General features: G+C 57.9%; 1 protein-coding gene across 1 annotated transcript; it reads left to right on the top strand.

Annotated features, from left to right (window-relative positions):
• Positions 1–249: 249 nt before the first annotated feature.
• Positions 250–25,815, top strand: NAPA (NSF attachment protein alpha). Its single transcript, XM_081216527.1, has 11 exons — positions 250–487; positions 11,174–11,253; positions 14,252–14,368; positions 19,395–19,441; positions 20,885–20,962; positions 21,157–21,212; positions 21,300–21,384; positions 22,241–22,345; positions 23,526–23,594; positions 24,040–24,090; positions 25,047–25,815. Exons 1-11 carry the CDS (start codon positions 369–371, stop codon positions 25,146–25,148), a joined length of 909 nt encoding a protein of 302 aa, XP_081072653.1. The 5' UTR covers positions 250–368; the 3' UTR covers positions 25,149–25,815.
• Positions 25,816–27,602: the final 1,787 nt, after the last annotated feature.

The raw sequence follows: 27,602 nt of genomic DNA, 5'->3' as shown, positions 1-27,602 counted from the left end.
TAGCACCTCAAGGCGGGTCCTTGGCGGTGAGGACTACGATTGGCTTATGCGGAGTCACGTGGTCTGTCCCGGTAGCACCAGGAAGAGAGTAGGGTGCCGTACGCGGATGCATACGCATGCGTTAAAGCATCGGGTCGCCAATTGGAGGCCGTGACTCACGGGGCGGCGTGCGGCCGTGGGCGAGGGCGCGGCCGACGGGGCGCGCGCCGCGCTACGACGCCTCTGGTTGGCCGGTGCGAATCACGTGGTTCTGGGCCGCAGGAGGCGCGCGCCGGTGCGACGTCAGCGGAGACCACTAAGCTCACCTGACCTGTGTACTGCGGCCCGGCCGCAGCTGAGTCCTCCGAGGGCCCGGGTCGGGCGGTTTGATGAGTACCTTTGCGGCCGCCATGGACAACTCCGGGAAGGAAGCGGAGGCGATGGCGCTGCTGGCCGAGGCGGAGCGCAAAGTGAAGAACTCACAGTCCTTCTTCTCGGGCTTATTTGGGTAAGAACCGCGCCGAGGGGTCCGGCCGGGACCTAGACTGAGAGGACAGAGGAGTCAGACTGGGGCGGCGATAGAGACGAAGGGCTCGAGCCTAGAGGACGGGGGGGGGGCGGGATTACGTGACATGGTCTAAGGCAGCAGAGGTGACACCGGCCGAGGGCCAGGGTGCCCGGGTTGTGGCATTGGCAGAATAGTTTGAGAAGAGTCTGTCCAAGATGGTAGAAGGGCCCTGGGCTGAGGACACCCAGGCCGAGGCGACACCATCTGGAGGCAGGAAGGGGACCCAGGCTGAAGGTGGGCCAAGGGGCTGGAGGAGAACCTGGGCCGAGGGAGTATGGTCTCAGGCTTTGAAGGGGACCTGGCCTGCGGGGACTGAGGGAGCCTGGGAGGGCAACCAGGTCAAGAAGCCTTTTGGAGCTCTAGGAGAACCTATTTGAAGGATCCCAGACGGCCGTCTTGGGTTCCTGGGACTGAGGACGCCTGCCCGTGGGCTTCACCTTTCCAAGCCCTGGGGCGGTGGATTTGTGTGAACGCAGGCTCAGGACTCAGGGCTAAGGTGATCCTGGGAGTGATGAGCCCAAGTCTGAGATGTGTGAGGTGTCTGGGATGGGTATGGCCTTGGCCACGGGTGAGTAGTGTAAGGGGACCTGACACCCTGAGTTCTGAGCAGAGGAATCCCTGGGGTGAAGGAGTTACAGCTTCTGAAGAAGCCTGGACTGGGAGGCTGGAGACTAAGGTGGGATGAGGCTTGATTTGGGAACTGGAGGGATAAAAGGGAGAGATGAGTGAGATGAGAAAACCAAAAGGGGCCGAAGGCCTGCTGTGTGATCCTTGAGTAAGGATTGGGTGGGCATTGTGAGTAGGATGAGAGTGGCGTGCCCAGGATACCGCTGAAGGGGTCTGGGAGACAGAACCAACACCTGCAGTGTGGCAGACATTTCACATAAAGTTCATGTTGGCTCGTAAAAGTTGTTTGGCTGGCCATCCTTTGAGGAATTTTAGTGGCTTAGGAGTATCAAAAGCCCTGGTTTGAAGTGGTCTCTGCCATTTCATGACCTTAGGTAAGCTGTTTAATTTCCCTGTTACAGGGGGGCTTAGTGAAATCTGTCTCAGGTGTTTGTTACTAGTATTGAATAAGAATGCAAGTAAACTGCTTAGAATTGAGCCTGGGATGTGGTTATCACTCTGAGAGTGCTAGCTACCATCAGTGTGACTTCCAGGAAGGAAACAGGTGTGGAGCCTGTACGGGGCTGGTGGGGATCAAGGTAGGGGTCTGATGGGAGAAGTGGGGATGGGGGGTCAGAGCAGGGAGAAACAGTGTGATGAGAGAGGAGCTGAAAGAGGTTGGGAACGGAACTCCGGGCCGTGGGGACTTAATAGGGTGAGGGGAGGGGGCTTGAGGCCCCGGGTGGAGGGAGAAGAAGGCCGCGGAGGACTGAGGAGGGTTGTGTTGCTCATCGGCCTGGGAGGAGAGCTGCAGCGGGCCGGGTGAGCTTGTAGTGAGCTAGGGGGAACCGTGAGGAGGGGGCCGCCTGGAGCCTGGCAGCAGAGACAGGCAGAGGTTGGGGAGGGCTGTGAGGCAGGGAGAGTCGTCCAGAAGGCTGGGGAAGGGGCTTGCGGGGAGGACCAGGGATTGGGAGAGATGGTGTTAGGAGGTTGGTAAGAAATGAAGTAGGGGAGGGTTCTTTCCAGGAAAGGAGATGGGAGCCGCTCGTTGTTATTTGAGGGTGGATTATGTTTAGTGCAAGAACTTGAGTAACCTGGCTGAGAATTGCCTGGTGTGGAGAAACATCCGGGGCTGATGGCCTGTATTGATTAGGTGAGAAATGTTTTATTTTGGAGGCTAAGAGTGGGGAGAGGGTATATGTGTGTCTGCTTCCTTCACAAGGGGAGAAATTCAAGTGCAGTGTTCTGGGGTGGGGCTAAGAGCTCAGTTTTCGGTAATGGTTTTCCTGGGTGGCTTTTGGTGTCTGGTCCCTTTGGACTGGGGGTTAGTGTACTGTTGGGCCGTGCTTGGAGGGAGCAGCTGAGTGAGACCCTGAAACACCTGCCACCTGGTTGGGAAGAAGATGAACGCTTGCTGAAACACTAGTAAAGCAGAATTGTCAAATGTGACTAAGGGCTGGATTCTGTCGTTTGTGGGAGGTTCCTGACCTGACAGGAAGCTGCATGAGCTGAAGGGAGGTTCTGGTGAGGTGTGAGCTGGGCCCCAAGGAACCCTAGGTCATGCTAAGCGAGTGGGAGCTGGGGAAGGTGTTCTAGGCAGAGAGAATTGTGTGAACAGAGGTCTAGTGTGAGGGGAGGTTCTGCCCGAAATGATGGGGAACCAAGATCTAAAGGGAACAGGGATGACTCCCCAGAGGAGAGACCTCCATCTGGGAGGATGAACAGGAGTTCCAGGGGTACCCTCTGGCGGGGGAGCACTGCTTCAGGCAGAGGAGACAGTTTGAGCAAGGCCCAGATGAAGGTTTAATGCAGGGGGTTCCGTGTTAGCCCATAAAGGTAGAATGGGCAGAAGGGGGTGAGACTGAACAAGAACCAGGCCCATTCCTGGAGGGTCTTCTGACAAAGGGCTTGGATTTGAGGAGGTGTTGGAGAGTATTGAGGATTTTAATGGGGGCCTGTCTTAGTCTGTTTGGGCTGCTGTAACAAAATACCATAGGCTCGGTGGCTGATAACCAACAGAAATTTATTTCTCACGGTTCTGGCGGCTGAGAAGTTCAAGATTATGGTGCTGACAGATTTGGTGTCTGATGAAGACCTGCTTCCTCATAGACAGCTATCGTTTCACTGTGTTCTCAAATTGTGGAAAGGGCGGTGGAAGGGGTGAACTAGTTCTCTGGGGTCTCTTTTATAAGGGCACTCATCCCAATCATGAGGGCTCCACCCTCATGACCTGATCACCTCACAAAGGCCCCATCTCCTCATACCATCACCTTGGAGGTTAAGGTTTCAACACATGAATTTTGGTGGGGGACCCAAATATTCAATCCATAGTAGGGCTAGTGCTGGAGGGTTCCCATCTGCCTTGTAGAAAGGACTGCAGCAACTGGTGTTGGGGAGAGTGAAGACAGTGACAGTAATAATAGCTGATAACGTTTATTAAGTGCTCACTCTGAGTCCGAGTCCGGCCTGGGCCAGGCGCTTTACCTGCGTCCTCACATGTTGTCCTCACGACATCCCCGTGGAGGTGGACAAATGGGGGCTTAGAGATGTTGGTATATTTGCCCAGTCCTCTGGTGAGTGGGAGATCGCGTTCACACACAGGCCTGTCTGATCCCAAAGCCCTCTTGCTGCCACACGAAGTTTCTTCTTGATGCTCAGGCCCATTTCTGGGCACTCCGTTTAGGGAAGATGTTGGCAAACTAACTAGGCGTCTTAGGGAGCTTCCTTCCTCTGGTTCCCCCATCTTCCCCACCCACGTGGCAGTTTTCTCCAAACATCTGAAAGAAAAAGCAGGTGCATTCATCCCAGACCCTTCAGCTCCAAGAGCGGTTGCCATGGTGCAAGGCTAGCACACAGGACAGGGATGCAGACGGAGACCGAGACCTGTCTGACCAGAGCCGGAGGGGCCAGCCCGAGAGGACTTGCCTCATGGGCGGGAACCATTCCTGACCCCTTCCCTCTGGAGCCAGGGTTGCTGGGGTTCAGCGTTTCACACCCCCCTGTGGCTTCCAAGGACGGGAGGGGGGAGTGTCGGGGCTCAGCTTGTCCCTCTTGCTCCTCCTTCCCCTTTCAGGAACCTCAGCGATGACAGCAGGCCACACTGAGAGGTCTCTGCTCATGTCACAAGGGCCAAGGCGGGTTGCTCCCGCCTGGGATCGGGGGCAGCCCCGTCACCTTGGCTGTTAAGGCCTTCTTTGCTCTTCGTTGTTTCTGGGCTGCCAGACACTAGGGGGCTTTGGTGCACCAGCAGCCTGGGAGGGAGGCTGTACCAGCCGGCTCGCAGATCCCAGCTGCTTCTGTACCTCCCTCCCCTCCTCAGCTCCCCAGCCGGGCTCAGGAGATGGGAGAGCAGCCCAGACTTCTGCTCTGGAAGCAGAAAGGTGGCGATTTCCCAAAGACGATGCAGTTGTGGAAAAGGAGAGGGGAGATGCAAGATGCGCTTTTTCTTCCTTCCTGCTGCCTGTCTCCCGAGGGATCCAGACTTCTTGCTGTACCCCTGCGGGATTGTGCAGATTCCAAACGGTGGTTCTGTTCCCGTGCTTTTCCTCGTCCCTGACATCTCCCCCGTGACCCCTTCCCCCAAATCCAAAATAAAAACAACTTTCCACTCAGATACCAGTGTGTTTAGCAAGTTTTTTCTTCTGTGAACTGAAGATCATAGTAACACCTACTTTGTAGGATTGTCCTAAAGAGAGAATGAGGTTATGCACGTGAAGCGCTGCGAGCTCGGAGCCTGACCATGGTGAGGGCTTGTCAAGTGCTTACTTTTACCAACAGTATTAGTATTAGGTATTGTGATTGGAAGTTGAGCCCGAGGCGCTGGAGGACTAGAGGTAACGGGGTGCTTTCTGTGCACAGACAGCAGCCTGCAGATCACATGTTGACACGGTTCCTGCTTGAACCACTCTTGGGCACCAGCAACCCCTGGGAGCCCTGGAGGCTGGCTTTCCTGAGGCAGAGATTGCGGCCAAGGTCCTCCGGGTAGGTGTCCCCCATCCAGGACCCCCCCGGGCCCTCGGCTGAGGAGTGCCGGCTTCCAGACCACCTTCCACCTGCAGAGCACGCAGGACCCCGGGGTGCCGGTGAGCTGGGCACCGAGGTGACTCGCTGTCCCTTGCCAGCTGCCAAGATCCACAACTTCAAACTCAGCCTCTCTTGCCCGGGCTCAGAGTGGAGGCTTTCCTGAGGGGACACAAGGCTTCCAAGGAAGCCAGCCGTCATCTCGCCGCAGTCTGAGGGTTCTGCCTCTCTTTTTTTTTTTTTTTTTTGTTTTGCGGTACGCGGGCCTCTCACTGCTGTGGCCTCTCCCGCTGCAGAGCACGGGCTCCGGACGCGCAGGCCCAGCAGCCATGGCTCACGGGCCCAGCCGCTCCGCGGCATGTGGGATCTTCCCGGACCAGGGCACGAACCCGCGTCCCCTGCATCGGCAGGCGGACTCTCAACCACTGCGCCACCAGGGAAGCCCCGATTCTGCCTCTCTTGATGGATGGGACCCTGCTGTCTGCTCACACAGAGGTTTCGACACTCCTGTTTGGAGTGGGGCTACTGAGAGGCAAGGGTCTTTCCGAAACATCTTTTAAGAATAGGAACCGGGCTTCCCTGGTGGCGCAGTGGTTGAAAGTCCGCCTGCTGATGCAGGGGACACGGGTTCGTGCCCCGGTCCGGGAGGATCCCACATGCCACGGAGCGGCAGGGCCCGTGAGCCATGGCCACTGAGCCTGCGCGTCCGGAGCCTGTGCTCTGCGGCGGGAGAGGCCACGACAGTGAGAGACCCACGTACCGCAAAAAAAAAAAAAAAAAAAATAGGAACCATTGGGCGCTCTGGCTGAGATGAAGGAATCCTTTTGGGTTGCAGAGGGCATCCGTATAAGAACCACAGGAAGGCCTGCTGGTCCATGTGGCAGGCGTGGCCTCTGCCTTTGAGCTCACGGGCAGGAGGGCGATGTCCCGGGAACCAGCCCCATCAGTGTGGTGTGTAGGGGGTGGGGTAGGTGGGAGGCCCCCGGCTCTGTGGAAGCCAGGGGAGGGGCGCCACTTAGCTAATCTGGAGGTAAGGCGATGAAGCCCACACTGAGATGCGAAAGAGAACATTTCCAGAACCTGCACTCTCCGCCCGCCTGAAGCGAGTGATGCTCTCGTTGGCTGAGCACCTGCTGTGTGGCAGGCGCTCTCCTGGCTGCTGCCCGCAGGGGCAGGGGGTGTTCCTCATGCCTCCAGCAGGCCTGCCAGCTATGGCGTCTTATCCCCACTTACAGCTGAGGAAGCAGAGGCTGGGGCGCCACGAGCCAGCACTGGAATCCAGGCCTGGCTGACTGTGGTCCTCGATTTTTCCACCCACCCCGAGCGACTCTAGAATTCCCATTGCCGGGTGGCCGGCAGCCCTTGGGGTGTATTTCTCCTCCTTCATATAATAGCAACTGTTCGAGCGCCTGCTCCAGGCCTCATTGTGCTGTGTGCCAGGTACTGCACCTTCTCATCCTCACGAGGAGGACGCCTCCCAGGTCAGGCTCATTGTCTCTGTGTTACAGATAAAGAAACCAAGGCTCAGGGATCACTAGCCCAAGGCCACACAGCTAGCAAAGTGCCCGAGGCTGACTTCAGCCCAGGTCTCTTGGCCCCCAAGTGCATTCTCTCTCTCCCCATTGGGCAGCATCTTCCTGGCAGCATCGGCTTGGGCCAGCCCCTTCACCACTGTGAGACCCAGCTTCCTCCTCTGTAAGCCAGGGTCATACCTAGAGGGTGACTGTGAGGTTCTCTGTGCTGCTTCAGGTGGCACCTGGCAGGCCGCTGTAATGAGTCGTGAGGATGCACAGCAAAGGAGAGGAGGTCGGGGCTGGACCAGCCCTTGGGTCCATTCTTCCCCACCCAGGGCGTGGACGGAGAATCAGGGTGGGGACCTTCAGGCCGAAGAGGGGGCTGAGGGCAGGTGTCTATGGCACCGCAGGAGGACAGGGGTTTAGGGAGTGTCGGGGACCTAACATGGGAGTTAATCCACCTGCCTTGCCTTCTGAGGCCCTCAGGAGACTGCAGGTTGGGTGGGGGGCTTGTTTCTGGGAGCCGGGAAGTGCCCAGGGGATGGAGAAAGGAAGGAGGGAGGCTGAGACTCTGCCCTGCAGACCCCCTGGCCCGGGTCCCACCGGGCTATCTGTGCATGCCTGGCACCGCACCCTTCCCTCCTCCATATGGCAGCCGCTGGAGGATGGTGGCTGTGCCTGGGAGACCTGAGACTGCTTCCTCCGCCTTGCGGAGGGGAGAAAGCAAAGCTGAGTGGGGTAATTATAGACAGCCCTGCACCAGCCCGGCCCAAACCAGTTGCCTCTATTCCCGGTGTGGCTCGGAGCTGTGTGATGGGAAGGGCGGAGCAGAGGCAGCTTGGGGGGATCAGTGCAGGGAGGGACAGTCAGCTGTCACAGGCGCTGCCACCTGGGCTCTTCAGAAGATGCAGGGCCAGCTAGCCCCTCTGGCCCTTGTGCAGGGGTCTGAGGGAGGCCTGGTTTCTTTCCCTCAGTGAGTTTGTGGGGTTTGTTGGGGAGGCCACTCTTAGATAAGTGACATGAAGTGACCTGACCAAGGAGAGAAATCCTGTCGTAAACCATGCAGGTTTATCACACGGGGAGACAGCTTGGAAAAGCAGAGGAACTGGGCTCTTCTTCCTTCTGCCCATTCTTTCCTTGCAGAACGCTCCTTATTATAAGGCCTAAACCCTTCTCCTGGCTTCCAGCGTGGGGTCCCCCGTCCACCTCTCCAGCCTCAGTGCCTGCCACTCCCTGGACCATAGCCATCCTGGTCCCCTTCTCTTCCTTGAACTGGCCAAGTTTGTTTCTGTCTCAGGGCCTTTGCACATGCTGTGACTGCTGCCTAGAATGTGCTTCCCGCTTCACATGGATGGCTCCTTAGTCATCTTTGGGGCCTAAGCTTAAATCTCACATAGTCACAGCAGCTTCCCCTGACCTGCCCATTCAGAGAAGCCCCTCGTCCCCCAGTCCCTCTGCAGTTGTCTTGCTGATGTCCTGTTTACTGAGGGTCAGGTCCTTCTCCTTTGTTTGCTGCTGTTATCTGCAGTGCCTGGCACATAACAAATGCTCAGATATTTGCTCCCCAGTTGAATAAATGGCTATGTGAATGGCTTCTGCTTCAGGATTTGCCAGGGACCTGAGCCATATTACTTTCCCCTTTGATGACTCCACTTTCATCCCTAAAGCAAGAGGCTGGAGCTCCAGAGATTCTCCTGTCATCGCCTGGTCATAGGAGTGGCCAGGACCCGAGCTTTGAGGGGAAGGAGAAGGCAGGCCTGGAGGCCTGAGCAGATGTTAATCCCTCTGGCTTTTCCACCCGCAGTTAGAATCAGTGAGCCAGCATGGGGTTGGCCCAGCTTAATCTGGGATCATAGGATTTCAGCCCAGCAGCTGACAGGCCTTGTGTTCTGAGTCCACCCCGTCCCACTGAGCGGCGACAAGCCAGCCGAGGCTGACTCTGCTCATTGTTACCACCCGGCTTTGGGCCTCTCCGTGGGGGGGCGGGCCATTCCTGCTCCTCCGGGAACCTGAGCTTTTTCAGAGAATGGGTCTGGAGAGGATTTAGTTGTACCCACGAGGAAGGGAAGGAGGAGCCAGGGGATCCGTGGGGCGGGAAGATCTGTGGTTCAGCCTGTGAATGCACCTGACTCCTTTCAGAGAACCTTCCAGAGAAGATCCCCCAGGGGGTTTTGTAGCCTGGCCCCCAGGGACCCTTCTGAAATCTCTTCTGCCCAAAGCTTGTGAAAGTCCCTCACCTCTCCAGGGCCGGGAGTGGGTTCTGAGGAAGTCACTCCAAACAGGGGCCCCAGGCCCAAGGCGTCTTGTGCAGCTGTGGTGGGAAGATGGGGGAACCCAGCAGGGTGAGTGTGGGAAGTGTGCATCACCACATCCCTCAGGGCTGCTTCCTGGGGACAGCAGAGGGTGGGTGCAGAGTGTCAGCACAGCCCCAGAAGGCAGAGGGGAGACTTTTCATCTAAAGAAGAAGCTTACCTGGTGCGATTTGGATTCAGGAAGCCGGGATTCCAGTCCCAGCCACCCTGCCAGCCCGCCCTGGGGGTATTGCCTTCCGAAGTTACCTGACATGGGACAAGTCACTGGTGGCTGCTTCCCAAGAGGTCAGTCTAGGTCAGCTTTTTCCCTCCCAGACTCGCTTGATCATCTGAATCATCTGAGGCCATTGTTACAAATCTTGATTGCAGGCCCCACCCAGACCTGCTGAGTGAGATCTCCAGGGAGGGTGGCTCCGGGGCTCTGGTTTGATTATTATAACAAACACCTGATGTGCACCCAAAGCATGGGCAAGCTGGCCCTACCTCACCAGCAGTGCAGAGGGCAGGGGTGCTCCCCATACTGTGTCCAGAATTACATCGGAGGCCCTCACCCTCTGTGACTGCTGTCGGCGAGGTTCCAGGGTCCCTTGACACAGGGCTGAGGGGTAGGACAGTGAAGATGATTTATTTGTGTGGCTTTATTTTGGGGGGGGGATGGGGGGCCGGTGAGCACCCTCACAGCTTGCGGGATCTTAGTTCCCCAACCTGGGTTGAACCTGGGCCCTGGCAGTGAAAGCACCGAGTCCTAACCACTGGACCGCCAGGGAATTCCCATTATTTTGCCATTTTAAATAATCTTGTGCTGAACACCCTCGTAGCTTCTCTGCTTAGTTTCTTTCTTTGTTTTTTCTTTTTTTTTTTTTTAGTTTATTTATGTATTTTTATTTTTGGCTGCGTTGGGTCTTTGTTGCTGCACGCGGGCGTCTCATTGCAGTGGCTTCTCTTTGTTGCGGAGCACAGGCTCTAGGTGTGCAGGCTCAGTAGTTGTGGTGCACGGGCTTAGTTGCTCTGCGGCATGTGGGATCTTCCCGGACCAGGGCTCGAACCCGTGTCCCCTGCATCGGCAGGCGGATTCTTAACTACTGTACCACCAGGGAAGTCCCTCTGCTTAGTTTCCTAGGATAAATTGCTAGGAATGTAATTCATTGCTGGATCACAGAACCCAATGTAAATGCTAATATTTAAAATATATATATATTTTTTCTTGAATAGGTAAAATATGCAGACGATTTTAAAATCCAGACAGTACTAACAAGGGATATGAGTCTGTCTCCCACACCTGGCACCCAGTTCTACAGACCCCACCTTAGAGAAAAATACTGTAACTATTTTTTGTGTGTGTATTTTTCCAGAAATCTTCTATGTTTACATGCATGTTTCTGTTCTCACCCTCTTTTTCTGTTTTGTTTTAACACAAATGGGAACTTTCGGTGTGCATATTTAAAAACGATATTTCTTCACATGTCTGTATTATTATATGTCTGCCTAGTCGTGAATTGGCAGCAACATGCCTTTAGGGTTGAGACGTCTTCATAGGACAGCTGCAGTGTGCAAGGGACAGGGTTAGGGCATTGAGGAAAGGACAGGGTGTCCAAGGATGGACTCTTCCCCCAGAGTGCTTTGCAGTCTCGTGGGGAAGAGGGATTTGCAGAGAGCCTGGGATCCAGTGGTCAGCACCGAGCATCTGAGCAGGAAGTGGAGGAGACTGTCAGAGGCAGGGCCCCTGCGGGTGGTCGGGAAGGGCCCCCCCCCCCGCAATGAGGGTCCAGCCCAGACCTGCCCAGCGAGGGCCTAGCCAGCCTTTGCTTGGGGGCTGGGGGCCACCGACTCCATCTCCCTTGAGCCCAGGCAGAGGCCTGAGCTGTAGCTGGACTTGGGAAGCTGGCTTCACGGGGACATGCTGGGGCTGGGGCTCGGGCCACCATCCAGCGGCGATGTAAGGACACATCTCCACTGTCGCTGGGGCAGAAGGCTTGCTTTTCCCTTTTTGTTTTTGGGCCTCACTGTGCAGCATGTGGAATCTCAGTTCCCTGACCAGGGATCGAACCAGTGCCCCCTGTATTGGAAGCTCAGTCTTAATTAACCGCCAGACCCCCAGGGAAGTCCTGGTTTGCTTTCTCTTTGATACCAGATTAGATCTTTTTCTTACCTGTTTTTCCTTTCCTTTTTCCCAGAGGCTCATCCAAAATAGAGGAAGCATGTGAAATCTACGCCAGAGCAGCAAACATGTTCAAGATGGCCAAAAACTGGAGTGGTATGTGATCCCTGCTAGAGCGCCTCCATGGCTCTTTCTCCTCTTTCCCCTCAGCTTCCAGTCCCAGAGGCCTGGCTGAGGCCTCAGCCTTGCAGCTCCCCCATCAATGCCATCTCCAGCTTTACAAACCCACTGGCCTGCCATCTGGTCATTCCGAGCCCACTGGGTTATTTTACAACTTGGGTCACAGGGCCTTGGAATGAGAACTTAGAGGATAAGGATAAATAGATTATTGAATTCAGATAGACCCATGTAGATGATGAGCTCTCTGAGGGGTTTCTCCTTAAATTCAGAATTTCAGGTTTCCAACAAGGACCTACTATGTAGCACAGGGAACTATATTCAATATCTTGTAATAACCTATAATGGAAAAGAATCGGAAAAAAGAATATATATATGTAAAATTGAATCACTGTGCTGTATACCTGAAACTAACACAGTATTGTAAATCACCTATACTATTACTAAAAAAAAAAGAAAGAAAGAATCTCAGGTTTCCCTGGAAGCAGTTCCCTAATACTTCCATCAGAGTCTGAATTCTGGGCTGGGGATCATTCAGGTGGTTCCAATAATAACATTCATCACGGCTCCATTTATTGAGCACTCTCCTAAGCACCAAGCTTGCATTATTTAACTGAATCATCACAGCAACACCATGAGGGTCAGTACCATTAACATCCCCATTTCACAGATTTGGAAACTGAGGCTTGGCCCAGCCCTTTGCCCAACACGCCACGACTAGTGAGTGACTGAGGCAGAATTCAGAAACCAGAGCTCTGACTCTGGAGCTGGAGGGCTTAACCTGCCCCATGTGGCTTCCTGACCTTTGGAGCCAGAGTGCCTTGGATCTGTGTCACAGCTCAGGCTGGCCACGTGACCCCAGGGAGGTTACCTGGCCTCTCCAAAACTGTTTCCTCCTTAGCACGGCAACAGGGAAAGGAACGGTCCTGACCCTGCGGGGCTGTCCTGTGGGTTCATGGAGATCAGTCGTCCCCACGCAGGGCTGTCAGCACAGCACAGTGGCAGCTGCGAGCTCCATTTCCCACTCCTATTAGCAGCACCCCTCCCTCTAGAGTGGGAGGGGAAGCCCTTAGAGGACTCCAGTCAACAGACTGGCAGACTGCAGGAGCACTTATAAGGTCCCCAGCCATCTGTGTGCTCTCACTCCAGTTGGGGCAAGACAGACACACACACAGACAGTATCATAGTATACTGGAAGAGCCTCTTCCCGGAAGAGGGCATCCCAGGTCACGTGCCTCCTGAGACGCTCACAGGCTGTGTTGGTGGGCGGAGTGGCCCTTCTGACTTGGCCAGGAGGGGTATGGTCAGACCCTGGCAAGACTGGAGCTTGGGCGGCGTCGGCCAAGGAGAGGTGGGTGGGCAGGGAGGGGCTCTTTTTTTAATCTTTTGGCCGCACCGTGCGGTGTGCGGGATCTCAGTTCCCAGACCAGGGATTGAACCTGTGCCCCCTGCAGTGGAAGCGCAGAGTCTTAACCACTGGACTGCCAGGAAAGTCCGGGGAGGAGCTCCTGGAGGTCCAAGGGGCCGAAGATCTGTTTGGGAGCTACCTGCAGGCCTGGAAGAGAGGTTCAAAAAGCCAGTGCTCGAGCCCTTTGGGGGCTGACTTCATAACATGGCTTCAAACATCAGGAAGATTGGATCAAGAATATCAAGCAAAGACAGTGTTGAAAGTTCCAGGGAGGAGCTCTCTGACTACAAAGGAAATGAAACCTGGGATGGGGCTGTGAAGTCAGGGTGTGGAGGCACAGGGCAAAATGGACTATCGTTTTCTGAGAATATTTTTGGTGTCCTGAAAATTAGAAGAGCTTTTTCCTAAGCTTTCACAGCATGTATTGTGCCTAGAGCCAGATCCTATGTGTATTTTTATATGCTCTTAAGGTGCCAATACCATTAGAGAAAGAATATTTCTTTTTCAATCGCATAGATGGTGCTTCTCTCCTAAAATTTGTCACCTCCCTCCTTCCCCCAAATATTCAAACAAAAGTCTTAGTCCTTTTTTTTTTTTAACTTTTCTCCCAATGATACTACTTTTCTGGAAATTCTGCACTCAAGTTTGGAGCCCTTAAAAACAAGAAAGAAATCATACATAGTGAAAACCTGGGTGGCTTTGTCTAGCCTCCTGCTCTAAAGGTACAGGATGGGGGCCAGGCCCTCTTGTCCTCTTCCAGCTCAGGAATTCTGTGACTCGGACTCAGCTGGAGGAGGATGAAGGGCAGGGGGCTCAGGACTGAGCTGGAGTTGGCCACTGGAGCTCCCAGTTAGCACAGCCCCTACCTACCCCTTGAGGAGGAGGGGTCCCGCTGTCTCCCACAAGTCAGATAGATTAGGAGCCGGAGACGTGGGAACAGGATGGCTTGGGGCACCTGGAAGGTGGCAGTTCGCAGCTGAGTACAGGACAGCCTGGGCTTCAGGTGTGGTCTCCGCCTCGCTGCACCCATGCTCATTGGTCCCCATGCTCTCAAGTTCGTGGCATCTCCATCCTGTTTCCCCTTCTGGACGTGAAGCCCTGGGGGAGTGGACCTCGTGAGGCCTCCTTGCCACTCAACCTGCCGCGACTCTGGACGAGGGACCGGCATGTGGACGGAGGCAGGGGAGCCGGGGAGTTAGATTGGAAGGGCTGGGGGCCGTGCAGGGAGACTTCAGGCTTGGAAGGGGAGAGGCAGTGGGGGATCTGGGGTAGCTGCATCCTGATCGCCACTCTCTTCCCCAGCACCCCCGAGCAGCCCCATCCCACGGTTCAGCCGGCACTCTGCCGGGGATGCTGTTTCCAGGCTCCCCTGGGCCAGGGATGCGGGCAACAGCTCCGGGTCAGGAGGCCCGAGGTCTAGGCCTGCACCTCGGCTCACTCCGGCCAGGCTCTTCCTCTCTCGGGGACTCTGTCTGCCCCTGGAGAGCTCGACCACCTCCCCGGGCCCTGTCTGAGCGACCTAAAGCGTGGAGCCCCCCCTAAGACGGGGATCCCCCTTTTCTGTTCCAGCTGCCGGAAACGCCTTCTGCCAGGCAGCCCAGCTGCACCTGCAGCTCCAGAGCAAGCACGACGCGGCCACCTGCTTCGTGGACGCCGGCAACGCGTTCAAGAAAGCCGACCCCCAAGGTGAGGGCCTCTGTGGGCCACTGGAGCTGGCGGCCCAGAGCGCCAGCTGAGCCCCAACCCAGAGAAGGCCTCAGGTTTCCGGCCCAAGGTAGTAGGCAACAGGCTGGCCTGGAGGCGCTGGCGCTCTCACTTCAGCGTTGGCTCCCTTCTGGCGGCGTTTGCATCCCGCTCCGAGCCTCCGCCTCCCCTTCTGCTCTGTGCCTGCAGCTGATGGCTCCCCTCCCCTGCTGGAGCCTGCGAGCATTTGGGAGTGGGAGTTACATTTCAGACCCACCGCATGCCAAGGAGAGAGGAAAGTCTGTTCTGTTGTCAGAATTAACATGCGAGCGGGGGTGGGAGGGGGTTCAGAGACCAGCCAGGTAGGAGTTGCTGCCGAAAAAGGAGCGGAAATTATCCTAACCTGGCTTCCCTACCCCTTGGGGGTGGGGGATGGGGTCCGAGAGAACCGATCCCAGAGATGTAGCTACAGAGAACAAGTTCCTTAAAATGAGGGCGTGCTGGGGACAGAAGCCCAGTTTGGGACTAACTCACTGTGAGGAAACCGTTTTTGTCCCCTGGGCTCATCCTGAAGTAGAAGCGCAACCCAGTGGGTACCAGACTTCTGGACTTCGTGGAGCTGGAATTTTATTTTATTTTTTTGCGGTACGCGGGCCTCTCACTGCTGTGGCCTCTCCCGTTGCGGAGCACAGGCTCCGGACGCGCAGGCTCAGCGGCCATGGCTCACGGGCCCAGCCGCTCCGCGGCATGTGGGATCCTCCCGGACCGGGGCACGAACCCGTGTCCCCTGCATCGGCAGGCAGACTCTCAACCACTGCGCCACCAGGGAAGTCCAGAATTTTCTTTTTTAACCATGGTGGCAGACATCGGTTGCCAACTTTTAATTTTAAGAAGCTCATTTTTTTTAAATGACCATGTACTGTCACTATTCACTCATAAGAGAATGGGAAATATATGAATATTAATTTTTTTTAAAGGAGATGCATCACCTTGGAATAAAGGCCTATCCTTCCCAAGAGAGGGCAGTTGGCACCAGTGCCCGGGGGTCTCTCCAAGGATCTGTGAGCACTGGTTCACACACCAGCGCTGGGGAATTGGTGGCAGATTCGTTACCACCATCAGGACATCTAGTTCCTAGTGGAGGATTTGACGTCTGTGTGGACCAAGTAGCTGTTCTCTGTTCCCAGACTTGACAGGTGGCTCCTGTGCAGCCGGGTGTCTCACACGTGTGAGCTCAGGCTCAGCAAGAACCGAGGGGAGGCCTTGTGACTGGGTGGGCCGTCGTCGCTCTGCACAAAGCCAGGTGCGCCTGGCTGGCAGCGCTGGGCCACGGCAGGCCATGTGGTGATGTGATGATGACCCGGGGTGACCTTGGGTTTGTTTTCAGCTCGAATCACCCAGGGAAGTCTGTGCGTCCCCCGCAGAGGGCCCCCACCCCCAGCCTGCCTTCTCTCTGGGGAACTGGTCGACCTGCAGATGCTGCCCTAGCATCTGTGATGTTCAGCTGCTGCTCCAGAGTGACTGGAAGGACAGATGTCTGGGGCGGGAGCTGAGGCCAGCTTCATGGCACGTGCACAGCGCCACTTGCTCTTCAAACAAGCCCCCGCGCTTCCGGGGGACAGGCCCCACCTGGCACCGTGATGTCGCGTCCTTCCCCAGCTTTTGACCTGAGCCTTTTCAGCTAGCAGCGATGCTCTGCAGGGTGTGGGGGCGGTGCTAGGGCCCGGGTCAGGGGTGTGGCCCGGTGCCTGGCCTCCGGAAGCGTGGTGGGTGGCTGAGGCGTCGGTGGGAAGGCAGTAGTGGTTAGGTGTGGTGACGTGCCCATCTTGGGGCTCAGAGGCCAACTTGGTTTCTCTAGGGATCAGATCAGTGAGCCTGGTTCTCTGCCCTGGATGCTGAGGGTGGGAAGGGGTGGATCTGGTACTGGCGGTGGCTCTCAGGGAATAGGAGGCACTGTGGCACAGGGGAGAGCCTAGTGTGGGCAGAGCCGGGAGCGGTGTTGGAGCGGCAGCGTCCCGGCACCACCGCATCTCGACTGCCCACCCCAGTCAAGGAGGGTGGGGCTCACTGTGGTCTCTGAGGCCCGGGGGAGCCTGCTCCCCTGTGACCTCAGGGAGACACCTAATCTTTTGGGTCTCCATTTCCTGGTCTGGTAAAGCAGAGACCACACGTGAGATAAAGCACAGACGTGCCCAGCATGGCCCCTGGCATGTGATAAACGTCCGGTAAGGGGCAGCCCTCGGCTCCCATCAGATGGGAGCCTGGCCTGGACACCCCTTGCCTCCCCTCTGGCCACTTGCCTTGTGAAGCAGAGCCGGAGGGCTCATGTGGATCACTGCCCGGCTTCCCCAAGCAGGTGGCCAGCTCCCTGGGGCCTCGCTGCTTGCCTCACCTGCCTCAGAGGCCTCGCCCTGTGTCAGCACTTCGTACAGGAGTCCTGGAAACGCCCCCCTCTCCACCACCGACAGGCAGCTGTCTGTGCCTGGGACTGCCAGGGCGGAAGGAAGCGATCGGGCGCCTGTCACCGCTCTCCCTCTGCGCGTCTTCCCTGAGTGTGGGCCGAGGGTGGCCTGCTGCCCGCCTTGGTGGCTGAGGGCAGAGGCGGGAGGCGATGACCGCAGCTGTCATTGGTTCCCAGCCACTGCCGGCCGCTATGGGTAGACTCAGGCCAGGGAGGCCTCTTACCCTGCCCGCCTGATAGCTGGGCCCAGGGGTGCGTGTGTGCACACACATGCACCCAGGGCAGGGCAGTGGCCAGACCCCCGCTCGCCCTCCCCCGTGTGCTCCCCCAACCTCACTGCCAGCCTCACTGGGTACCTGCTGTGTACCAGACACGTGGCGTCTTCCTTCTACCCATTCCGCTTCTTCGTAGGGTTCTGCGATTTGCCCCCTTGTACTGAGGAGACCTGTCTCCCTAAGCCAGCGCCTTCCCCTCTCTGGGCCTCAGCCCTCCCCGCCCACCTTCTGGGGCTGGATCATTCCCAGAGCCCCTTTCTGGCTCCCGGTTTCTGCAGGTGGCTGGTCGGGGGCTGGTGTGCCAGGGTGCACAGGCTGTTCGTTCCCGGGGTCTTGGTGACCGGAGATAAGCTGGTTGTAGCCAGTATGTCAGCAGGTAATCCTCTAGTGCTCTGGCTGGGGTGGCAGCTGGCAGCCTGCCGCTTTCAGGGACAGCTGTCCTGGAGCCAGGGGACTCAGCCTTGTGAATCCACGCTGCTGCCTGTGGGTAAGCTTTCTTCCCCTACTGCCACCGCAAGGGCCGTCTTGCTGACGACACTCCAGGCAAGTGCCAGCAGGCCCGGGGCGGCCGCTGCAGGGGAGCCCGTCCTGCCAGGGGAGCTTCCGGCCTCTCCCCCTCCAGGGCTGCTAACCTCACCTGGGCACCCTTTGCCACTCTGCCTGTAGCTGGCTGCTCGTGTGCCCCTTCGTTCCAGGAGAGGGAGCCTGTGAGTCGCTTGCAGGGGGGACCTGCTGGCCGCATCCCCACCCCCCACCCCCCACCCCCGGGTGGAGAATGGAGCAGGGTGGGGTGTACACAGCTCACGCACTGCAGCCGTAACCCCAGTTCCTTCTCCTTACCACTGGGTTGCCAGCTCATCAGTTACTTCCAGAAATGCTCCGTCACAAAACCTGTGTGTCTGTGTGAAAGTAACACTGCTTCAGGCCGTATTTGTTTGTGGTGTTCTCTCCCTTTTCTCCTTCTCTGCCCCTTTTTGCTTTCTTTCCCTCTTCTCTACTGCCTCAGGCTTCCCCCATCAGCCTCAGAACCTTGACTCAGTGGTGTACGCTCTCTGACTATTTTAGGGGTCCCGAGGGGCCTTTCAGAATTGGACCCGACCTACCAATCCTCCCTCCCCCAGAGTAGTGCTCACAGACACCCTCTTTTGGCCTGTAAATTTGGGGAGGGGGCTTGTGGACTCCCTGAAGGGCCAGCCACAGGTCTGGGCCTAAAAGCCTCTGTTCACATGTCTCCCTGCATGATGAGACCATTAGCCCCTTGAGAGCAGACACCGGGCCTGCGGCTTCTTTGCAGCATCTCAGCCCAGTGGGCCCTGCTGACTTTGGAGACCCCGACGGCAGACCAGGGGGCTTACGAATGCCGGACTGCGGGGTGAATTTTCAGCCTTGCCCCAGCTCAGAGCCCACCTGCTGTGGTCTGTCCAGGCTCTCTGTCCGTCTCCCTCCATCTCCCCCAACACTCTTTCCTCCTGAGATGCATTAAAATGGTGTTTTAAAAAAAATCCACCCGAGAGCTCATCTCTATCTGCTAGAAAATGCCACCCACTCATGCTTCTCTCTCTCCTCCAAATAACTTATCAAAAAAAAAAAATGCCTTTCCCAAATTTCCAAATTTAAAAACTTGGAAAAGGTGGTACAACAAAGGTACCCCAATTCTTCCTCCCAGGTGCCATCCCAGTGTGTGTGTTTTGTCGGTGAAACCTGTGGCTTGAGGAGCCAGCAGGCAGCAGTGCCAGGTGGAGGAGGGTTCAGAGGGCTCCGCTGCAGGCTGGGATATAGGCAGAATAGTGGAGACCCCAACCGCACGGGCCGCAGCATCACGGCACCCAGCCGCCTCCTGCCGCAGACGGAGGCCGGGGGATGCAGCTGGTTCAGGGTCCCACCATGAAAGGGTGGCAGAGCCCAGGTGGGACCTGGTCGTTCCTCTGATGTCAGCCTTTGCTGCCTCTGCCGGCAGCTCATCCTCAAGGGCAGGGCCTTGGCAGGTCTGGCCCAAAACACCCACGGGAGTCTGACCACCAGCTGGCTATGCCCTGTCCCAGGGGTTGCTGGGAAGGTGGTGGCCCGAGGGAGGGGGCAGCTGTATCAGCAGGGCTCCCCCGAAAGCATGTGCCCGGCAAGTCACAGTCAGCAGAATAAATTAGCCTGACCAGGTTTCCTGCGGCTCGCGGGTCCCCTCACCTTCCCTCCCTGCTCAGGAGCATAGCCCTGCCCCTTCCTCCTCTCCTCGGCCTCTGCTGAAATGACTTCACCTTCTCATTTCTCCTCCCCGCCTTCCTTTTTCTCTCCCCAGAGGCCATTAACTGCTTGATGAGAGCAATTGAGATATACACAGACATGGTAAGGGTCACTGCGTGTCCTGTCCACCCCGTTCCAAGTCCTACCATATTGCCCCAGCCTCCCCTCTCCTCCTCCGGCCCTGAGAGCAGGCGGGAGACTGGCAGGGTGAGGGGTGTCACTGGAGCCGGGCTGGGCTGTCTGGGTCCTCATGCAGCTCCTCACCAGCCTGGCTCCTGGTGGCAGCTCCCAGCATGTCACAGGGGCTGACGGCCCCTCCCCAGGTCCTGCCTCTGGCCCCCCACAGGCTGTCATTGTCCCCACTCATAGATGTCACTGCTGTTGGGGTCCTCGCGTATCCGGTGCATTTCCCCTTACCCAGACACCCCCCGCCAGCATCCCATTTGATTTGGGGAGGGTAGGCAGGGCCCAGAGTCAGCTCAGCCCCTGCCCTGCCCCAGGGAGCATCCCCGTCGACAGATGAGGTCCAGAGAGGCGGCTGCTGATCTGAGGCCAGGGAGCCAGGCCAGTGGACCAAAGCCAGGCCCTGGCTCTTGTCGACTCCACTTTTTGTCCCTTCACACTCTACCTTTATCAGACCCCTCCCTCGGGCAGGAGCATGGGCCCTGCCTCCTGCCGGGTCCAGGGCCAAGCTGTAGTAGTGTCGTTACAGCAGTGGTAGCAGCTGCCATGTGTTGAAGCAGATGCTCTGAGCTGGGTGGTTTAGTCTCCCCTACAGCAGCCCTGTGAGGTGGGCACTGTCATCCAGTTTGACAGTCAGGAAAGAGGGTCCCAGACAAGAGACCTGACTCGCTCAGGGCCCCACACCTACCAACAGGAGTCGCTGAGACCCAAAACCAGTCCTGGCTGAGCCCAGAGCCTTGCCCCTTCCTGCTGCCCTCAGCAAGGAGGTAGCCATGGGCCAGGCATCTGGACCCCCACCGGGTGGAGGCAGGTAGGAGGTGCTCAGCCCCTCTGGGAGCTGGAAGGCATCCTTGGGGAAAGCTCTGGGCGCCTGTAGGGGAAGCTGGAGGGCAGGGGTTGACGTGTGAGAAGGGCTGTGTGGCCACATGGGACAGGGAGGCCGGGAGGGAGGCTGTCTCTTAGGCAGCGGGGAGCCTGTGCCAGGTGACTCTGGGCTGGTCCTTCCGCCTCTCTGGACCATCTGTCACATGCCTCCTTGGGCCACAGCTTCTGGCAAGTCCCTGTGCAAACGTTACCTCGGTGTTGCTCCATCTGCCTGGGCCCCCATGGAGACTGGATATGGAGGGACATGCCTGCCATCACCCAGTCAGGGCAGCACTCGGACCCAGGCCGCTCATGCTAGAGCCTCCCTTTTAAGCCCCGTGCCCCTCTGTCTCTTGGGACCTTCTGCGCACCTCCCCTCCCAGGGGCGGCTGAGGGCTGAGGATCCAGCTTCGGGGACCCGGAGGGGTGTGGTTGAGCTGGGACGGGGCACTCAGGACGCCCTTCGTCACTGAGGGCTCCTTCCCACGTCTCACCCAGGGCCGGTTCACCATCGCGGCCAAGCATCACATCTCCATCGCTGAGATCTACGAGACGGAGCTGGTGGACATCGAGAAGGTCAGTGGCAGGTGGGGCCCAGCCAGTGGCCGGGGAGGGCTGCCTCGGCCAGTCCTCTGAGACGAGGACAGGAGCACGGGGCACCGCCAGAGCCTGGGTAAGGGGCTCCGGTGAGTCCCGGGCCATATCACGCCCGAAGGTGATGAAGGCTGCATTGGCCCCTCGCCCTCCCGCCCCCGCCCGTGTCTCCCCAGGCCATCGCCCACTACGAGCAGTCTGCAGACTACTACAAAGGCGAGGAGTCCAACAGGTACCCCTCCTGCCCGCCCCGGCCCCTCGGTGAGGGCCCCGGGCCTGGCTCCCACCGACCTCCCTCCCCTCGCTCTGCCCCATTCAGCTCTGCCAACAAGTGTCTGCTGAAGGTGGCTGGTTACGCTGCGCAGCTGGAGCAGTATCAGAAGGCCATTGACATCTACGAACAGGTGGGGGCAGGCGGGGCTCCGAGCCCTGCTCTCTGGGGTGGGCACGGCGCCCCATCCCGCCTGCCAGTGCCCCTCATCTGTCTCTCACCCTCTCCAGTGCCCTGCCCTCCGCCCCCATTCTCTGCACTTCCTCGGTCATCCCCACGCCCTCACCATGTACTCAGCCTGGATGAACACTCTCCACCCACGACCCCATGCGGTGTCACCGCCCTCTTCCTAGAGAGGCCCTTCCCACACTCCTCACAGGGCACTTCCCAGGCGGCCCCAGAGTGAGGCCAACTCTTAAGAACCAGAGTCAGGGAGAGAGTGGAAAGAATTGCGAGGCCCGGGGTAGCCAGAGGCAGCTGAGGAGCCTGCTAGAAGGGGCCCGGGAGGGAGTGTCCCCTGGGTATGCAGGCTCCCCTCTGCTGGGTGGGGAGGGCTGGCGGGGGGGCCCGGCCTCCCTGGTGGGCTCAGCCTGCCCAGGAGAAAAGCAGGCAGCTGGCCTCAGAGGAGAGCGGGGCGGGCACCGCCTCTCATGTTCCCGCAGCCTGCCACCCCTCTGCCCACCGATGTGCCAGCCTCCTGTCGGGCCTGACAGCAGGGCCGCCTCTCCCTCCACCATCGCGGGTGCCTTGGGAAGCCCACGGACACCTGGCCTCAGCCCTGTGGCCACACCCCCACTCCCCATCATGCCCTGGTCCTCGGTCACTCACAGACCGGTTGCTGACTGCCCCAGGGCTGGTCTCTCTTCTCCCTGCCCTTGGGGTCCTGGGTTAACAGGGCCCCACTGGAGAACAAACCCACTTCCCAGCTGGCCCCCAAGTGCCTGGCAGTGGCCCTGGCCCTCTGGCTGCCCGCCTCCTCGTGCCTGCAGGTGGGGACCAATGCCATGGACAGCCCGCTGCTCAAGTACAGCGCCAAGGACTACTTCTTCAAGGCGGCTCTCTGCCACTTCTGCATCGACATGCTCAACGCCAAGGTGAGCCCAGGCCCAGGGGCCCACCCAGAGCTTACCCCACCCCCACAGGGTGACTGCCCTTGGAGCACAGTGTCTGTCACTAGGCCGAGTCACCTCTTAACCCCTTTGGAGGGTAAGCCCCTCACTCATGTCTGGCCCCTGGCATTTGGCCTTTGGGCAGGAAATGCTTGTTTCTATCCCTGATTTCACTCGCTCAGTCCCTGTAGCCTTTGAGTTTCCAACTCCCGACTTGCTCAGTTGCCAGGCTTTTTCTTTTGTGGGAGCACTTTTTGAGTCCTTCCCACACCCCATGAGGTTGATACCATGGTCGCCCCATTTTACAGATGAAGACACTGAGGCTGAAACCAGAGTCCCTTGTTCAAAGCACGTGGCTAGTAAACTGCAGCCCCAGAATTCCGGATCTTTCTGACTCCCAGTGTCATGATTTGAACCAGAGCCTAAATGCCAGCCCCGCTCGTTCTCAGGGCATCTTAGCAAGAGAGGGGTCAGGGCTGGGTGAGGGTTTGGGGAATGGCCAGGGAGAGGAGCTGGGTTCTGCTGGCGTCTGGGATTTCTTGGGGTCTCCAGCTGCCCCATCCTCAGCCACATGGTGTGTCTGAGCCCCACCCTTTCTCCCTTTGCCAGCATCCAGCAGGGCAGGTGAGAGCTTGGGCTTTGGGGTCAGGCCAGTTCAGATCCCCAACACGTCCCCTGTGCCCTGAGCGGGTCACTACCACCTCTGGATCTGTTTCCTACTTTCAAAATAGGGTCACCATCGTTTGACCCTCCCCAGGTCCTCGTGAGGGTTAAACGTGAGAAGTGCCTGGCGTCAGGCCTGACACATAGGATGTGCTGCTGTGAGGCGGTACCAGGCAGTTGTTGCCATTGCCCCTACCCTGGGTGGACCGGGTGCAGGAGAGGCACTGAGCACCGGCCTGGGGAACCCTCCTCCCTCCCCCAGGCCCCCGCCGCCCCCCGTTCCCTGCAGCTGTCTCTGCAGCCAGGCTTGCACTGAGCTCAGCTCTGTGAAGCTGCCGCCAAGCACAGAGCCTGGTGTCACTGGAGGCTGTGGGGTGCACAGACAGCTGACTCGGGGCCAGAGCGGCCCCCGATCCCCTCGGCTGCCGGGCCAGCTGCTCCGAGGGCCCTTCTTTATTAACTTGTCCCCTTCGTCCTCCCCTACACCCTCGCCAACACTCAGCTCGCTGTCCAGAAGTACGAGGAACTATTCCCTGCGTTCTCCGACTCCCGGGAGTGCAAGCTGATGAAAGTGAGTGCCAGGGGCTCAGGCCACCCCTTTCCTGCATGTGCGCTTGGAGCAGGGCGTGTGGACGGGCGTCTGGAGGCTTGGCTCCGCTTAGCACGATCGTCGAGATTTGTACAGTACTTTTCAAGGGTCTTTTGTTTCCCCCTCATCTGCCATTTGGGTCACCAGTTTCTGGATGAGACAAGTACGATTCAGTCAACGATGGAGCTGGGGGCAGAGCTGGGAGGCTGCGGGATCTCACATGCACACAGGCACGCGTGCACACGTGATATTCTGTGTTAGTGACTTTCTGATGCGGACGGCAGGGTTGGAACATAGCCCCTTTCTTCCCGTCAGCGTGGGGATCCCCCCGACTGTCACTCACCCGGATAGTGTGTGTGTGAATCTCATCCAGGTCAGGCCTCAGGCCAGCCTGGGCCCCTGAGCCCCGCCTGCCATTCTCTTGCAGAAATTGTTAGAAGCCCACGAGGAACAGAATGTGGACAGCTACACCGAGGCGGTGAGTGGCTGGCAGGGGTGGCTGCCCTTGTCAGATGTGGTCCCATGAATTTCACCCTTTTTTATCTCCAGCCCCGGCCCCAGGCCATGAACTCCTTTCTCCAGTCGCTCCAGAATCCTCACAAGTAGCCCCAAGAGGTGCGGGGAGTGCTCTCCCCGTTTTAGAGATGATGGCACTGAGGCCTCTCGGGGCCAGAGCTGGGGTTGGAGCCCATATCTGTCTGCTCCTGAAGGCCAAGGTCTTTGCACCACTCAGAGTCCCCCTGGGTGAGCAGTTAAGGCTGTCTCCCATCGGGCACTTTGGGTGGTCCTGGATGTGCAGGGAGGGAGGGAATGAGTCGCATCATTCCCCCTCCCCTCCCCGAAAGCAGGAGGGAGGAAGAGCAAAGGGTGCCGGAGAGGCAGCATTGGGAGGGTCCCCCTTTCCGGCAGCTTCTCCGATAGAACCGCCCCACGGAGATGTTTCTCCCCTTTTCCTTACCCTGTTCTGAGCTTTCTGGAACTCAGTTACATTCAGCTCAGGCCCACATTAGGTCCTCCAGACTGTATCTGTCAAGCACGTCTCTCCCTGGGTACCCATCACCAATCGTAGGCCTCTGAATGATGACAGAGACCAAACTCGTCAGGTCCACCCCGCCGCTTCTTCATGTCTCCAGGCCTCAATTTCCCATCCGTAAAACAAGAAAACTGGACTTTTTTTTTTTTCAGCTATAAAATCTTTCTTCCCCCCAAGGGAAGCCTCACACCCAGGCCAGTAAAGACACAGAAGGGAGCCGCTCCGGCTTGGGTCGGGGTCCACGCCTCCCCTTGCTCCTCCTCCGGGACTGAGGCTGACAGGGACACACCTGGAGGATCTTGGGAACAGAGACTGTGGGCTGGGATTGGTGACAGGGCGGGAGCCGAGGCCAGGCGCAGGGTGGGCCGCCCCTCCTGACACTGGTTCCCCGGCGCACGCAGGTGAAGGAGTACGACGCCATCTCCCGGCTGGACCAGTGGCTCACCACCATGCTGCTGCGCATCAAGAAGACGATCCAGGGCGACGAGGAGGACCTGCGCTAGGCCCGCCTGGCGCCCGTCTCCCTGCCCCGTGCGCTCTCCCCGAGCCTGGCCCTCCAGTGAGGATCCAGAGGATCGCGAAGAGCCCAGAGAGGTGGGGCCCGAGACGTTGGCTGTGAGACCTTCCCTCCTCCCCGCCAAGGGGTCTCGCAAGCCACAGTGCAGGCTCCACACTGCTTCGGGGGCCCCTGAGGCCAGGCCCGCTGGCCAGACGGTCACCCTCTGTTCCCGCCGCATCCCTTGCCCCCTGCCCCTTTATTTAAGCCCCCGGAGGTACCCTTCTCCCCGCCGCCGATACGCAGAATCTTTGATGCAGACCTATTTGCTGTGGGTGCTGCCAGGGGTCAGGGTCAGCATCTGGCCCCCCATCTCCCAACCAGCTGAGTCGTGAGGTTGGTGTTTGTCTCTCCACCTTTGTCCCTCAGCCGAGCTCTGAGCCCACGTAGCCACCATGATTTGCTGTCACCGCTGGGGGTGGGCTCCTCCCCCACCCAGCACGGGAGCCTCCCAGCCTCCTGCAGCCCTCACCTCTCAAGGTAGTCCCAGGCCCTGGAGCTCCGAGGGTCATCCCCATGCCCACCCCTCCATCTCCACCCTGTGCTTCGCAGTGTTGTTGGTGGGAAGCTGCAGCTGCCTGAGGAAGGAAATAAAAGACAACACTTGTGCATGAGTCTCTTCCTCCTCACCTGTGCTCCCTCCTCACCCTTCAGGGCCTGTGTCCCGTCTCCCTGGCCCTCCTGCCTTGGGCTCTGGGCATGCTTTTGGGAAAGAAGAGGGCAGGCTTAACCAGGAGGATGGGCTGGGTCAGGGCCTAGAGAAGGGGAGGCCCAGGGCTGGTGGGTTTGGGAGCCATGGGCTTGGGATCTTTGAGCTCTGGGCTTTCTGGTCCTTGGTTTCCTCAGCTGGGATGGTGGGTGCCAGTGCCCCTCCCCCAGAGCTGGCGGGAGGATGGGTGCATCACTGGTGATAAGAAGGGGTGGAGGAGGCCCACCAAGTCTTGCAGCCTCACACCCCACGTCCATATTTCCCTGCAGGGAGGGCGGAAAGCCCCAGTGGCAGTGTTCCATCTGTCGAAGGGTTGGGGAGGGAGCGGCTTCGGCGGGCGGAGTACAAGGAGGACCGAGTGGGTATGGTGAGTGGGAGAGGAAACAGCAGGAGCCCTTTGCCCGGGAAAGGAGGGCAAGAATCAGCCACCTCCTCCACACTCCAGCACGTGGGCCTGCCAGTCAGGTGGACAGTCTGATGTGCCTGTGCTTCCACCCGGCACTGGGCTGGGCCAGGCGCTCCCCACTTTGGAGTAGGGGAACAGCTGGAGGAGGGTCAGTGCCCAGTTGCAGACTCAGTGTCACAGTATGTGGCATGACGTCAGGAAGTGAACAGGGGCTGCAGAGGAGGTGCTGCCTGGGAAACCAGGGCAGGCTCCTCGGAGAGGTGCTCCAGCCTAGAGCCTGGAAGGAGTTCAGGAGTTCAGGAAAGGTTCAGGCTCAGTGTGTGTCAAGAGAGTGGCCTCTATATGACACCCTGTCCTGCCCCTCTGTCCCTTTCAGCTTTTCCCACAGCTCTAATCGATTGATAACGACTGCCTAGAGCTCAGTTAAGACTCCTGAGATCTCAGATTGATTACCAGTGTCTGCCATGGCACAGGCTGAAGAGTAAGTAGTGTGAGAATCTGTTTGTGCCACCCATGACCTAAATAGTGATTCTCAACCCTGGCTGTGCTTTAAAATCATATTAAAAGTGCTCAAGCTTGGGTTGCACTCTGATAAATCGTGATTTGATTGAGGTTCCCCACCCGTTTGGTTTTGGAGTTTTTTTCCATAGGTGATCCAAATGTGTAGTTAGGGTTGGAAACCACTGAACAGGACCGTTCTTTCCAACCCCATTTGTTTATTCATTCACTCAAATATGAAGGGAATGTGGTTTCGCGCTTACCAAGGGAGGTAGAAGAAGCCTGAAGAAAACATTGTTCAGAAGCGGCAGAACCAGACCCCACCCCCATTTACTCAGCAAGTATCCACTCAGCACCTACTGTGTACCACGCCCTGGTTCAAACCCTGGGATTACAGCACTAAATAGCATAACCAGATCTGGAGTGGACACACACTCCTTTCTTTTCACCACCCTCCAGATCCAGTCTGCCTTTGAGAACTCTCCACTCAGGTCTCTTTTGCAACAGTGTCCCAGGTGCTTGGCAAAGGGCCCGGTACATAGTTTTGGGTTCTTAACATATTTACCAAATGCTCGTTCCATGTCAGGCCTTGTGGGCCAGGCGTCGGGGATTTGACTGTGACCAAGGGAGATCCAGTTACTGCCTTCACAGATCTTGCAGTGTGTGTGCGTGTTTCTGCATGGAAGGGGGTGACAGAAGATTACTCAAGGTGGCCAGGACAGCCAACTCATGTCTTCTGGAAATAACATACAGGTATACATAGAGTCCCCAAACCCTTGATGCCCTTC

This window comes from Mesoplodon bidens, assembly GCF_964165515.1.
Source record: "Mesoplodon bidens genome assembly, chromosome: 18".
NCBI classification, from domain to species: domain Eukaryota; kingdom Metazoa; phylum Chordata; class Mammalia; order Artiodactyla; family Ziphiidae; genus Mesoplodon; species Mesoplodon bidens.
The sequence above is the reverse complement of the archived record's forward strand: the minus strand, read 5'-3'. Positions and strand labels throughout refer to the sequence as shown.